Source organism: Sorex fumeus, unplaced genomic scaffold, assembly GCF_029834395.1.
Source record: "Sorex fumeus unplaced genomic scaffold, SorFum_2.1 ptg000051l, whole genome shotgun sequence".
NCBI lineage: Eukaryota > Metazoa > Chordata > Mammalia > Eulipotyphla > Soricidae > Sorex > Sorex fumeus.
This window is the reverse complement of record NW_026606108.1, coordinates 31367622-31383273: the sequence shown is the minus strand read 5'-3', so window position 1 is coordinate 31383273 and position 15652 is coordinate 31367622. Positions and strand designations below refer to the sequence as shown.

General features: G+C 40.7%; 1 protein-coding gene and 2 pseudogenes across 8 annotated transcripts in view; 2 read left to right on the top strand and 1 right to left on the bottom strand.

Moving 5' to 3' along the window:
* RAPGEF6 (Rap guanine nucleotide exchange factor 6) overlaps positions 1-9256 on the top strand; it is a 191823-nt gene extending 182567 nt beyond the window's left edge. For 6 of the 8 annotated variants that reach the window (XM_056124230.1, XM_056124227.1, XM_056124228.1 and 3 more), the window contains 3 exons: positions 2263-2768; positions 4345-4659; positions 5813-9256. In XM_056124230.1, coding sequence (XP_055980205.1) covers positions 2263-2768; positions 4345-4659; positions 5813-5838 — 847 coding nt within the window. In that variant the 3' untranslated portion in view covers positions 5839-9256. The remainder of the gene's footprint in view (positions 1-2262; positions 2769-4344; positions 4660-5812) is intronic. The other 2 variants (XM_056124232.1, XM_056124231.1) reach the window with 1 other exon arrangement.
* LOC130032718 (deoxyribonuclease TATDN1-like) lies at positions 459-1419 on the top strand (annotated as a pseudogene).
* Positions 9257-12405: 3149 nt separating the features above from the next.
* Positions 12406-12543, bottom strand: LOC130033210 (uncharacterized; annotated as a pseudogene).
* Between the last annotated feature and the right edge of the window lie 3109 nt (positions 12544-15652).

Genomic DNA, 15652 nt, shown 5'->3' with positions numbered 1-15652 from the left:
AAAGAATTTTTTAGTAAAGGATCTAGTAGCAAGTATTTTGGGCTTTTTGGGATATGTATGATCTTTCTTGTTTCTTGAAGTAATTCATTTTGCTTAAACTCTTTCAACACAAAAACCATGCTTTACCACACAAAACAGTTTTCTCTGACCGTGGTCCATGAGCTTTAATTTGCAAACCCTTGCCATAAACAGAGTACATTTTGTAATAGGTAGTTGAGGATGTTACAGTTACTTTGTACTATGCTAGTCTAATCTCAGACGTAGCACTGCACTGTAGCACTGTCCTCCCGTTGTTTATCATTTTCTCAAGCGGGCACCAGTAACGTCTCCATTGTGAGACTTGTTACTGGTTTTGGCATATTGAATATGTCATAGGGAGCTTGCCAGGCTCTGCCATGCGGGGGAGATACTCTCGGTAGCTTGCCAGGCTCTCCAAGAGGGGCAGAGGAATCGAGTCGCTTTAAGTTCATGGATATTGGTATCAGCCTGACCGATCCTGTATTCAGAGGAATTTATAGAGGAGTTCAAAAGCATCAAGATGACTTACAGGATGTAGTACAGTAGCTTTCCAGATTGGTGTTAAAAAGTTTGTGATTACAGGTGGAAATCTCCAACATAGTTAAGATGCTCTGCATTTGGCATAAACAAATGGTATCCTCATATTTTACAAAAAAATACAAATTATGTTATTTTGAAGAAGTCTTTCTGAAAACTGCTTTCAGATAAGTTCTTTAGTACTGTTGGATGCCATCCTACAAGATGTGATGAATTTGAAAAGAATGATCCTGATCATTACTTAATGGAATTGCTGAATCTTGCTGAGAATAACAAGGGGAAAGTTGTGGTAATAGGGGAATGTAGGCTTGATTTTGACCAACTACAGTTTTGTCCAAAAGATACTCAGCTCAAATATTTTGAAAAACAATTTGAATTGTCAGAACAGACAAAACTACCAATGTTTCTTCGTTGTCGAAATTCACACGATGAATTTTTGGACATAATGAAGAGAAATAGAGATAGGTGTGTTGGGGGAGTGGTGTATTCATTTGATGGGACCAAGGAGGCTGCAGCTGCTTTGATTGACTTAGATCTCTATATAGAATTTAATGGTTGTTCACTGAAAACTGAGGCTAATTTGGAAGTTTTGAAGTCAATACCTACTGAAAAACCAATGATTGAAACAGATGCACCATGATGTGGAGTCAGAAGTACTCATGCTGGATCAAAGTATATTAAAAACCTCCTTTCCTACCAAAAAGAAGTGGGAACATGGGCACTGTTTAAAAGACAGAAATGAACCCTACCAGATCATTCAAATACTGGAGATTATGCCAGCAGTGAGAGATGAGGATCCTCTAGAATTAACTAATAAACTATATGACAACACCATTAAAGTATTTTTTCCTGACATGTAATTGGCATATCATGGGCTGGAGCGATAGCACAGCGGGTAGGATGTTTGCCTTGCACACAGCCAACATGGCCGACCTGAGTTCGATTCCTCCACCCCTCTCAGAGAGCCTGGCAAGCTACCGAGAGTATCTCGCCTGCACGGCAAACCCTGGCAAGCTGCCCATGAAGTATTCAATATGCCAAACACAGTAACAAGTCTCACGGTGTTACTGGGCCCGCTCGAGCAAATCGATGAACAACAGGAGGACAGTGACAGTGACTTCCGATAATGTACATACAATAAAGGAATTCCTTGGAATGAGAAAAAAGAAAATAAAAAGTATAATTGCTTTCTTTAATTTTTATAAATTCTAAGTCTGTACCCCTGGATAGAATCTAGCATTATATTAGCCAGTATTAAACATGTATACTTAATTCATTTGAAGCTGCATCTTTCATTTTCACTTAAAATAAACTCAAGAAAAAGAAATATCAGAAGAACTCTTATTCGGTATTTCAGAATTTTTTTTTGGGGGGGGGAGTGCTCACCTTGCTGTGCTCAGGGTTCACCCATGGCTCTGTGCTCAGGGATCACTTTTGGCAGATTAGGAGACCCTCTGGGGTGCCAAGGACCAAACTTAGGTCAGCTGTGTGCAAGGCAAATGCACTGCCCACTGTACTATCACTCTGGCCCCCATATTTTAGTTTTGTCAGTATTTTTCACTGATTGGGTTTTTGTCTTTTTTCTCTTGGTTATTTTGGTGTGAACACTTGTAATGCAAGTTCTGTTTATTGTACTTGGTAACATTTAGAAAATTTTTCCAATAAGCTAATACATTACTCTTTTATTCTATTTTTCTCCAACTTTAGGTGGACACACTCAAAGCCACCTCTAATCAAAAGTTTAGCTGTCTCATCTTCTATGAGTAGTGAAGAGATTTCTCATGAGCATGTAATTATAGAAGCAGCCGATAGTGGTCGTGGAAGTTGGACTTCGTGTTCAAGCAACTCTCATGACAACTTTCAAAACCTCCCAAACCCGAAAGGCTGGGATTTTTTGAACTCATATCGACATTCCCATTTGGATGGACCCATTGCTGAAGTTGAACCCACTGATTGTGAGCCTTATTCGTCTCCCAAAAGCTGTTCTAGAACTTGTGATCAGTGTAAAGAAAACCTTGAGACTAATCAGATAAGACAGAGTTGGGCCTCTTCCAGTTCTCTTTCTGACTCCCTTTCTGAACCAAACTATGGAACAGTTAAACGAAGAGTTTTGGAAAGCACCCCAGCTGAGTCATCTGAACGCTTGAACCCAAAGGATGACACTGACCCTGTTTATAAAACTGTTACTTCAAGTACAGAAAAGGGCTTGATTGGTAAGTTGTGTCAAATCTTTATCATCTAGAGATTTAAAGGATAAAAATAATGATGGTGAGCATGTTGATTGAGAAATTCTGTTCTTTACAACCACTTTGTTCCTGCAACAGTTATTTCAAAAAAAGCTTGTGATTTCTCAAGAAATTTGGAGCAGTATTCCAGCCTAATAAAAATGAAAAGACTAGTATGAAAATAATAAACAGGACTAGTTTCTTGGTCCTATACTTGAGATATGGTGGGGGCCTGGGGGGATTTTCATCAAGGAAAAATTACGTCTTTTGACCCCTTGCACAGCAAAAATCTTATTCCCCCTCCCAGAATCCATCCTACTTCTCTGGTCCCCAGTCTTCGTTTCATTTTTTGTTACTATCATTACTATTATTTTGGGCCATACCTGACAGGCTCAGGGCTTGCTCCTGGCTCTGAGCCCAAGAATCACTTTTGGCAGGGTTCAGGTAAAACTCAGGTCAGCCATGTTCATGACAAGCACCTTACTCACTATACTATCTCTCCAGCTCCCACTCCCCAAGTCTTCATTCTTATTTGTCTTCTGTCAAGCTGTGTGTCCTTTCTCTGCTCCATCTTCTTCACAGAGAAATAAAACTTCTTTCTGACTTTGATACTGCATACGATTTTTACATACAGAGTTTTCGAAAGTTCAGTACAAACAAATAGTTCTCGACAAGGAAGAGTTGGTGTTAAGATTATTTAGTGGTACTTTTTATTCTGTTTGTATATAGGCAATGTTTGTGTTTCAAAATTCAGTTGATATGATCAAGACACTCACAAGCATTAGTCCTATGGATCCTGAGGATTGGTGTCAGTTTCAAAGAACTTCCTCTTTATCTTATTTCTAAGGAATTTTTGTAACTTTACCTTTAATCCCAGGGTTTACAAAATTAGGAGAAAATATTTTAAGTCATTGTTATGTTTAATGTTCCTTTTAAATCATACATTAAGTCAGAGAAACTTCTAGGTGGATTTTTAAATTGCAGGGAGTGGGGGGCGGTTTAGTTCAGTTAATTACAGAGCAGAAGTTAGAAGTAAGGAGTTTGGAGGAGGTTGTTTCTGTTGTACCAGGAAACAAACTTACTTCTAGGCTAGAACTGACTACCAAGGAATGCCACAGAACTCAGTAGTTCGTGTTCTGATGAAAGTAAAAGTAGAAAAAACAAAATGTCATTTCTGTGAAAAATTTTCCTGATTAACAGAGGTTAGATGTTATTTTAAACTCTTAATCTATTTAGACTTGGTTGTTGTTGGGACTGGAATTCCTTGAGGAATTGTCATATACACTTTTGTGATGTGAGGGCCAAACTGCAAAAGGAACCATGTCATCAGTGTCATCTTCAACTCTCTCATTCTCTTTATTATTTACAAAACAATGTAATTTATGTATATTTTTAAGGTTTGTTAATTTATAAAGCTTTTAAGTTATTTTGATCTGTCATTGTATTCAAATATGTTTTGTCTGTTTTTAAGTTACATTTTTGTCATGATTTAATAAGTGTTGGACTGTTTTCAAAAAATTTATTTTTTTGCATTAACATTTCCATTACTTATTTTTCATGCCAGTGTACTGTGTCACCTCACCCAAGAAGGAGGATAGGTATAGGGAGCCACCTCCCACTCCTCCAGGATACATGGGGATTTCTTTAGCGGACCTAAAGGAAGGACCCCACCTACACCTAAAACCACCAGATTATAGTGTGGCAGTGCAAAGGTCAAAGATGATGCATAACAGCCTCTCTAGACTGCCACCAGCCTCTCTCAGTAGCAACCCTGTGACCTGTATTCCATCGAAGACTGTAACTCAGCCTCAGAGGCGTAATTTGCAGCTATCCCATCCTAAACTTGCAGATGTGACTGATGCTGATAGCGAAGCAGATGGTATGTTGACAAAATAGTTTACTGCCTTTTAAATGAATTAAATACAAGAAATAGCCTTTACTCTGGTAATGTTTTCTTTAAATACCCTTAGGAATCTTTTTTTAATCCCTATATTAGGTTGGTGTGCCTTTTTTTTTAAAAAGGAGAAGGTAAGCTCCTTTTTGTGTGCTGTTATGCTTCTTCCAGATCAAATGGAATATTGTTACTTGATAGATTAACAATATAATAGGATAATTTTGAGAAGCGGTGCTTGCCATTAGTGAAGTTGTATTTGACATTACTTGAAATTGTAAGTATCAAAATGGCAAACTATTTGAAATCATGTTATGGATATATTTCCCCCTATCAAGCAGAACTTCTAAGTGATACTTTTGGAGCTGTGACGACAGTTTAAGAATGATATGCTTTATTAAAAATAAGTTTCATTCTTTTAAGCAGTAAAAAACAGCTAAGTGGGCTGGAGCAGTAGCACAACAGGGAGGGCATTTGCCTTGCATGTGGCTGACCCAGATTTGATTCCCAGCATCCCATATGGTCTCCTGGGTACTGCCAGGAGTAATTCCTGAGTGCAGAGCCAGGTGTGACCCAAAAGGGGGGAAAAAAAAACCTAGGAAATTTTAGTTTAATTTTAGTCTACAGTATGATTAGAATTCACTATTATAATTAGAATAAAACTGAACCTTGGGACTGGAGAGATCGTATATGGGTAGGGCATCGCACATCGCTGACCCACGTTCAATCCGCAGTACCCCATATGATCCCCCAGCACCACCAGCAGTAATTCCTGAGTGCAGAGCCAGGAGTAACCCCTGAGCATTGCTGGGGGTGACCCCAAAAGCCAAAAACATAAAACTGAACCTTGAATGGGATGTTTGAAAGTTTTCTTTGTTCAGTTGACAAGCTTTGTAGTTTTTTGGTTTGTTTTGGGGACATTCCTGATTCTATGCTAGGATCACTCCTGATGGTGCTTGGGGAACCCTACAGGGTGTCAGGGATTGAACCCGGGCTGACGTTGAGCAAGGCAAACACCTTACCAACTATACTCTCTCACCAGCCCCCAAATTTACCGATTTCTTAAACAGATAACTAAATTGTTAGTAGTTGTTCATTCATGTATGTGTTTACCACTTAGTTGTGTTTCTGTTATTTCCAGAAAACGAACAGGTTTCTGCAGTTTAGCCTATGGATGACAATTTGAAGACTGTTGAAGATTTTGGAGGAAGGAGAGGTGTGAGCCACCTCTGCAGGCCATTGTGGACAGCTTTCAGCTACTACTAATCTAGAGGTTTTATTCCCTATACTTTGAGCAAAGTGCTAGCTCTGAATCATGCTTCCTTTCTTTAAATCCCTAGAGATGTATAGTTTTCTCAGCTTTGAATGTTGTGCCTGGATATCAGTCCTTACTTTGCACACCAGACATGCCTTGGGACCACAGTTACTAGAACAAATTCAAACTCAGAGTCCTGTCTTTGTATATCACTATTACCTTTTCTTTTAACAAAGTTATTTTTAAGTAGTAATACTATTTCCAAGTCATAGCTAGAACTAATGAACAAAATCCATATACCCTTGCCAATACCAAGGATATTCTTATGTATTTGAAAGTAACTTATTATGTGAAATACTACAATTTTGTTTCTGTTAGGAAGCTCTCATTAATTGATGTTTGTTTTTTACACCATAAAACTGGTTTTGGTCTCAGCAAACAGAAGTCATCTTTTTACAGGATGAAATGCGTGATCTATACAGAGACATAATCTATAATTCCAATGCCATGCAGAGTTTTAAGGTTTTGGGTGAAATCTGACACCATTTGCTATTGAAGTATTAGAACTAGAAATACTGCCATCTTGCTGCTCATGATTTGAAAGGAGAAATATAGCTGCAACGGGGATTTTTTGGTCTCTGAGGGAAAAGAAGGGAATGGGCTAATGGGATAGATAAGCAATCCTAATCCAAAAATGAAATTTTTATGTTAACTTAAATACTGATTCATCCTGAAGTTAAAAGTTATGGTGCATCTAATTGTAATTTAAAAGTCCAGTAAATCAAGAATGAGTTCTAGAGAGTTCTACTATAGAAACCAAGTGATAAAGTTCCATTTTTAAAAGAAGTGTAATCATAGGTGGTGTGATTATGAAGATTAAGTTAGCTTTATATTGTGTGCTTGCGGTGAAACTCATTATCCCAAGAAAGTGTATAATTGAAAATACTGCACCCTTGAGATAAAGGAGATGCATATTTTAACAGCCTATTTGGCATGACACTTAAGTATTTAAAATTTCAGTGACTATTTAGTGAATTAGCTAGACTTTGCACAACTTAATAGTTTCTTTCTTCTAAAATTTTTTTTCTATATTGTTCCTTTGTTTTTGTTTTGAAGGCAAGAGACTTTAATGAATTTATTTAATTTCCAATCAAAAAGCCAAAGCCATTAATGTGCACTTCCCATATCAACTTGGAGCCAAAATGGATTCACTTCTGTGTGATTGTATGTGAACAAAGAGAATTTAATTGATGCATGACTTCCTTTTAGACCATTTATCCTTATTTTTTCTAGTTATTTTTATATCTCCTTGTTTGTCTCCTTCATTGTAAAAGCAGAAGCCAGTCCCAAATGGAAAATAAGTTCATTTTTTTCTATCAAAATGATTATCTCAGGCTGGAAAGATAGTGTAGTGGGTAAGATGTGCCTACCTTGCTCATAGCCAAACCAGGTTCAGTCCCCACCACCACATAGAGTCACCTGAGCACTGCTAGAAGTGATTCCTGAGCACGCCTGGGTGTGACCCAAAAACAAACTAAAAAACAAAGATTATTTTATGTTAATTGCATGATGGAAAAAATTCCTTCGATAAAAATATTGAGATTTAAGCCAGGTATGTTAAATAAGGCTTGTGAGCTCTGTTGCTGAGTTGGTTCTTTGAAGTGGAAATAATGCCTTGTTCAAAAATTCCTGGATTCAGAAGTCACACTGGAGTGACTTCACCTATAAGTAATGGTCCTCTTTTCACAAGTTTTCCTTCACTGGTTTACATGTTGTTTTCATGTCCAGAACAAAACAAAATGTAAGATATTTTTGCTATAATCATCGTTTTTTAATTATTATTATATTATTTGTGTGTTTATTCTCACCATTTTATGTCCATCATCACAGGAAAAGGAAATGTGCTTTTTTGCACAGTATCTGTTTATTTAGCAAGTCTTTCTAACCAAATGGAAGCCTTACCTTTCTATGTGTTTGTTGGTATTCATAATACCTGCACAGGGAGTCACAGGCTTGTGGTTTGGGCTTGTAGCTGCCTTTATTTTCTCTAACTTGAACTGTGAGTGTTTGGATCAGCTGATCACATTGATCAGGAACTAAAGCCAAATGCTTTATAGTTTTATATGTATGTAGCCCCTTAAAAAATGTGGACCTTAACTTTTAATTTTAGTTTTTAATTTAGGGGTATTCTTACCTTTTCTTGACAAGAACAAGAGAAGCTTTAACCTGTATTTATTCCAGTTCTACATTCCCATTTCTTTTGGGTTACCCTTAATATTTGTAACTGTAATAAGGGGATTAGTGCTTTCATCCCACCACAACTTTGAATCTGCCAGGGCTATTGATTGAAGCAGGAAATCCTCAGTGCAAACTTTGGCTATGTAATACTTTTCAACAGAACAGTCTCTTAATAATGAAAGATTTAGAGAATTAATCCAATATATACTTCTTTAAAAGTGTATGGTGATTCATAGATTCTAACTTCCTTCAAATGATTGCATTCAGTGTGATCTATGGGGAGAAATCTCCCTACATGGTTGTTTATGAGGAGTCCGGGGATGTAATTCAGTGGCAGAGCACATGCCTTCCATGTATGAGACTCTCGGCCAGGGATCCCTGGCAGCACCATGAAAAAAAAAAAGAGTTTAGTAGGATAAGTCACATTGTCATCATTTGTGTCACCTCTTTGAGAATCTTTCTCAGAGTAGAAACATAGTTTTTATTGGGATTTCCAAGAATAAGACGAATTTTTATAAAGTGTTCCTTTCCAAAAAAGAAGAGTGGAGTAAGAGTTTCCTTTTCTTTATAACAGTGATTATTGTTATTCTTAAATATCTTAAGTTTCAAAAAAATCTGATATTAAAGTAAGTGTGTCCCTTAATACTAAGGGATAAACCTTCAGAAAGTGTCACAGTGCATTTTTAATTTTAGACTTGAACCCCACTTCATCTTTAGCTTTTGTTGTGCTTTCTTAAGGCGTCTTTATTTTTGATATACAAAGTGCAGTTATACTTGATCTTTTAAAATTGAAATGTGAGCTTATCAGTAAAAAACAAAAAAACCTGCACAGTCATAATAATCAATAGCAATTATACTGCACAATTCAGTGATTGTAAAGTATCCTGTAACAAGCAATGTTTGTCTCCTATTTTTTGATACCTCTTAAACTTATGTCTTTTAGAAAGACAGTGCCTCTGTATGCTTTTTGTATTTTTACTGAGTGTAAATATTTGTTATATTTTTGGTTAAGAGAATGTAAAAGTACCATTTATTATTATCATGTCTATTAATACATTGATGGAATCAATAAAGAATCTACATTAACCTTCTGGTAAATGAATTTTTTTTGGTGACCAATTAATGATTTCAAAATAAAAGAAGTGGAATTTTTTTCAGTAAAGAAGAGAAGTATGGATTTCAACATTCGTTTGGATCTACTGCAGCATGCCAAAGGCCTACTGCTTTAGGAGGCAGGAGTATAAATGCTCCACTTTCTTACAGGATTAGGTTCCAGGACTGTGGCAAAGAAGGAAGTTTCACAGCGGGTAGGGCGTTCGCCTTACAAGCGGCCAACATGGCCGACCCGAGTTCGATTCCTCCGCCCCTCTCGGAGAGCCCGGCAAGCTACCGAGAGTATTCGATATGCCAGACACAGTAACAACAAAGTCTCCAATGGAGACGTTACTGGGCCCGCTCAAGCAAATCAACGATCAATGGGAGGGCCTTTACCTTTACCTTTTACCTTTACTCATTTCTGAAAATCCTCCCAATCCCCCCTATTTTTCCATGGTCAGTAAGACATCTTCCCACCTACCTACTTCCAACACACATACCAGGTTTTCCCAGGCCATTTCTTCCCCTGACCCTCTCTCCACAATACACTAAAGTATTCCTTTACTTAGGACATATGTATTTATAGGTGATATAGGACCAAAGATGGAGGGTTTTGCGCACTGTGATGATCGTATCAAGACCATAAATTGTAACACTGTTATAACCACATTACCTAAAGTATGATAATAAATTTTATAAAAATTAGACATGAGGGGCTGGAGCAGTAGCAGAGTGGGTAGGGCGTTTGCCTTGCACGCGGCCGACCAGGGTTCGATTCCCAGCATCCCATGTTGTCCCCCAAGCACCACCAGGATTAATTCCTGAATGCAGAGCCAGGAGTAACCCCTGTGCATCGCCCAGTGTGACCCCCCCCCAAAAAAAATAGACATGAGTATTATGGGTTGAATAACAGCTACCCCAAACTGCCAAATCCTGATCCCCACAAGTTTTCAGTATGTTTTCAGTATTTCTGTATTTGAGTAAAGGTTCTTTGTGGGTGTAATTAATCTTTCTGAGATGACTAGACTACATTGGGTTATGTCCATATAAGAAAAAAATGCCCTTGCAAATGAGAAGTGAAGGAAGAGAGCCATCAGAGGAGAAGACAGGATGAAGACAGTCCAGAGGTATAAGCAGAAGCCGAGTGCCACTGGCCACAACACTGGCAAACATGGAAGATTCATAGACCACTTGGAGGAAATAACCACCCTCCACCCCCCAATCATCTGGATTTTGTGAGGTATTGCTAAGCCATCCAATTTGTGGTCATTTTCTTTGGAAGCCCTAGGAAACCCCTTATTCCTATTTGATGTTGGGGACCTTAGAACATCAATTAAAGGATAAGGTGATCCATAAGTCATCCTCAGGAAACTTCTCCCCACCCCCAATTCTCCCCATTTCCCCATCCCACAGTGGTTTCTACAGCATCCTACAAAGTTACTTCTGTGCTTCTCCAAGTGATCACCAAAGAGACATTTCCGTCAAACTTCCCCCCCTCCCCCACACCCTATCCCCCACCCCTGTTTCTGACATTCTGGCGTATATACATTCTGGGTATACTAATGACTTACTGTGGTTTTAAATTTAATTCCTGTAGTGGGTAATAATGCTAAACAGTTTTTCGGGTATTTACTGCTAATTTGAATATTCTCATGGGTTATCTGTGTAGGTCTCAATAGAATATTGAAATATTTAGGTTACTTTTAGAATACTCTCTTGTCCAGCAACCTTGCGTAAGTCTTTTTCTTTTTTCTTTCCTTTCATTGTTATTTGTTGTAATGCCTAGATGTTACATATTAAGTTGTGGTAGCTTGCATTCAGCATGTGGGATATCTGGGGATTGAACTTGTGATTTAACAGCTTGATGGCAGGCTCTTTATCCATGGAATGTCTCTGAACCCCACTCGGATTCATTCTAAGTTTCTTTTTGAATATTTGTTTTCTGTATTATTTTCTGCTCATGAATTTTTGTTTTTTGTTTTTGGACAACACTGGTGTTGCTTGGGGCTTATTCCTGGCTCTGCACTCAGGGATCACTCCTGGTGGGGCTTGTGACCACCTGGCTCTGTACTCAAGGATCATTCTTGGGGTTGTATGTGGTGCTGAGGATTGAATGAGGATTGGCTACATGCCGGGGCAGCAAGGGATTGAACCGTGGTCAGCCATGTGCAAGGCTAGTGCCTACTTACTGTACTATCACTCCTGCCCTTGTAAATACTTGTAGAATTTATTTCCAGAGAAATAGTACAGGGGGTTGAGCTGCTTGCCTGTACACGGGCAATGCCAGAATTAACCCCTGAGCACAAGAGCCAGGGGTAAGCTCTGAACACCACTGGGTGTGTCCCAAACTCCCCCCCTACACACACACACACACATCCACACACCACCACCAACAGCACCACATTTTTAGTCATTTTACATTTCTTTAGTCACTTGCTTTATTGTACTGACCAGTGTAGAATGCCTTTGTTCTAATATTGGGGATTTAACCAACGAGTATGATTACTCTAGGAATTTTAAGGTTATCTTTGCAAGTTTAAGAACATTTCCCACCCCCACTTCCAGTCCACCAACACACACACACACACACACACACACACACACACACACACACACACACAGTTTTCTGGTCTGGGGTTGAACTTAAAAAGTTCTGACAGTGTTTAAAGGCTCTTCTCTTAGGGATCAGTCACTCCTAGCAGGGTTCAGGCCCGCATGGGGTGCAGGGAACTGAACCCAGTTTAGCCTTGTGCAAAGCATACACCTACCCTCTGTATATACTATCACTCCAGACCAAGTTTATATATAGTTTGCAACATAGGTTTGTGGTGTTGAATTTTGTCAAATTTATAGAAAATCTGTTCAGTTTTTTTTAACTTAAATTTTTTCAATGTTTTTCTTTGATAGGGATTTAATGAATAGATTTTTTTAGTGTATAACCCTTTCTTGTTCTCTGTTCCTCCCCTACCTCTTTGTCTACTTGACTAGGTTAATCCTGATGGTAATGGATTTTTTTATATATAAAATCTCAGATTATTCTTTAATGACTATTTTAAGAGTTTACAATTTTTTTTTTAGATTTTTATTAGTGAAACACTATGAAGTACAGTTGTAAATTTACAAATTTTTGTGCTTGGGTTTCAGTTATACAATGATTGAATACCCATCCCTCCACCAGTGCCCATTCACCACCACCTCTGATCCCAGTATGTATGTGTTGCAGGCCGAAGCCTCTTCCATCCTTGTCAAGGGGAGTGCTAACCGTCTCTCCTTTCATACAACACGATTGTTTTATTTTTTTAATTAAAAAATAAAAACATTTTAGCCAGGATTCAATGATGGGGTTTCATGCATTCAGCATTCCATCTCCCCACCTGCCACCAGAGCCCATTTCCCTCCACTACTGTCTCGTCTCGGTGTTCCTTCCTAATCCACTCTCACATTTCACTGTCTGGGTAAACTCCATTCTGAAGATCAGTTCTTAGAGTCTGTTGTTATTTTTGTGTATTTCTATATTTTTATTTTGCAATTTTTGGTTAGAATTTTTTTCCCTATGTTTAAGAGATGGAGCAGGAGTAGGGAACCCTTTTCTTCCAAAAGCTGTTAAGATATTCTCAAGCTGTACAATACAGACAGATAGGCCAAAAGCACCTAAATGTCTGTCCCTTTAGGTACCAGGACCAGATTACAGGATTTTATGGGCCTTATAGTCTCTGAGTCTTGGCCGTTGATGGGATTACATGGCGCCAGGGGGCCAGGTGGTGGGTGTGACCCCCGCCTACTGGACTTTGGAGGATCTGGGTGGAGGATGCTCGACTCCAATCCGAGTAGGCTGGGAGATCTCGGCCCCGGAACCCGCGTGGATTTGTCCCTCTGCCAGTACCTTCAGGTGTGCAGAGAGTGGTCTCAGCATGGTGGTGGCTGGTCCTGGAGGTCTTCGGCTGCCGGAGCCCTGGTCGGGGCGGGGAGGAAAGCTCAACCCGCTCCCCTCCAACGGGCTCCGGTGAGGAATAGCCAGGCGCGGGGGCAGACTGCACTGTTCTCGTCCGGGAGCTGGATTTTATAGTCTGCCCCCGCGCCTGGCCGTTCCTCACCGGAGCCCATTGGAGGGGAGCGGGTTGAGCTTTCCTCCCCACCCCGACCAGGGCTCTGGCAACCGAAGACCTCCAGGACCAGCCACCACCATGCTGAGACCACTCTCCGCACACATGAAGGTACTGGCAGAGGGACAAAGTCACGCGGGTTCCGGGGCCGAGATCTCCAAGCCTACCCGGATTTGGGCTGAGCATCCTCCACCCAGATCCTCCAAATTCCAGTAGGCGGGGGTCACACCCACCAACTGGCCCCCTGGCACCGTGTAATCCCATCAGCGGCCAAGACTCAGAGACTATAAAATCCAGATCCCGGACGAGAACAGTGCAGTCTGCCCCCGCGCCTGGCCGTTCCTCACCGGAGCCCGTTGGAGGGGAGCGGGTTGAGCTTTCCTCCCCGCCCCGACCAGGGCTCCGGCAGCCGAAGACCTCCAGGACCAGCCACCACCATGCTGAGACCACTCTCCGCATACCTGAAGGTACTGGCAGAGGGACAAATCCACGCGGGTTCCGGGGCCCGAGATCTCCCAGCCTACTCGGATTGGAGTCGAGCATCCTCCACCCAGATCCTCCAAATTCCAGTAGGCGGGGGTCACACCCACCACCTGGCCCCCTGGCGCCGTGTAATCCCATCAACGGCCAAGACTCAGACTATAAAATCCAGCTCCCGGAACCGGACATCTTCTCAGGACATCTTTTATGACATCTTACTATCTCATTCCTACTTTGGACAAACTTGCAGGCTATCAAATGTAGCCTGCCCACAGGGCAGAGTCTGGCAAACTCCCCGTGGCGTACCAAATATGCCAAATACCAGTAACAATGATGGGTCTCATTCTCCTAAAGAGCCTTGAATATAATCTCAGGGTTAGGATGAAAGAGACGTTACTGGGGCCTGCTCGAGGCAATCGACGAATAACAGGATGATGAAATGAAATGAAATGGGCCTTCCATGGCCCACAATCAGAATGTCCCCACCCCCTGATACAGGGTCGATATCTTTGGGTTTTTTTTGTTTGTTTGTTTGTTTTTTGTTTTTTTTTTTGTAATGCCCATAGGTTTTGCAATTGATATTTAAAAGGCCTGGGCTGGAAGATAGTAGTCTTGCACATGACCGATCAATCACTAGCCAATATCGTCCCCCTTGCCTGCCAGGAGTGATTACTGAGTTAAGAACCAGGTGTAACCCCTGAGCACTGCCAGGTGCAGCCCCAAAACCAAAAAAAAATAAAAGTTCTTCTGAATATACTAGGAATTGTTCCTTCCTTGTCTGCCGTCTGGAGGCCACACAGTGAACTGGTCTACTTCCACCTCAGTGGCTTCCCACAACATCTTTATCTTAGGAATGTTGCTGAATTCTGTCCGAGGGTCTCCTTCTTCTCCTGATAACTGAAATATTTCTCCAGACATTCAGCTGGGACAGTGCTAGGGTTCAATTCTCTTATTTTCTGTGTTCTCAAGGACTTTCAGTAAGTGTCCTGAATAGCATTGTTTCATACTTTTGATCTTTTACATGCTTCTTGCAGGAGGTGTCTGTTGTTACATATTAATCAAAAGCAGAACTCCCAATATGAAAATGTGGGAGTTAAGAGCTTTACCCAGCTGTGCTCCAGGCATAGTCCTGGCTCTGTGCTTAAGGATCACTCTTGGGACTGTATGTAGTGCTAAGGATTGAATGAGGATTGTCTATGTTCAGGGCAGCAAGTACCTTATCCTTGTAATGGTATGGCTCTAAATTTTGATTAACCATAGCAGACACAGGAAATTTCACCACCCCAAAAAAAATTAGTAAAAACACAAATGATTTAACTAATGTCATTAACAAGAATGAGCTTATGTAGAACTCTACAAAGAGTTGTAAATTTTATATTATTGGGGGGTAAGTATGAAACTTATCAAGGTTAACTACTGTTAAGGAACAGCGCAGAGTCTCCTGCCCCTGCGCCTGGCTGTCCTCGCCGGGGCCCCTTGGAGTGGGGCGGGTTGAGTTTCCCTCCCCGCCCCGACCAGAGCTCCAGCAGCCGAAGACCTCCAGAACCAGCCACCACCATGCTGAGACCACTCTCCACACGCATGAAGGTACTGGCAGAGGAACAAAGGCATGCGGGTCCCAGGGCTGAGATCTCCAAGCCTGCTCTGATCGGGGCTGAGCATCCTCCACCCAGATCCTCTACCTTCCAGTAGGCAGGGGTCACACCCACAAACTGGCCCCCTGGTGCTGTGTAATCCCATCAATGGCCAAGATCCAGAGACTATAAAACCCAGCTCCCGGAAGCGTGCGGCCGTGAATCTCATTCTTACT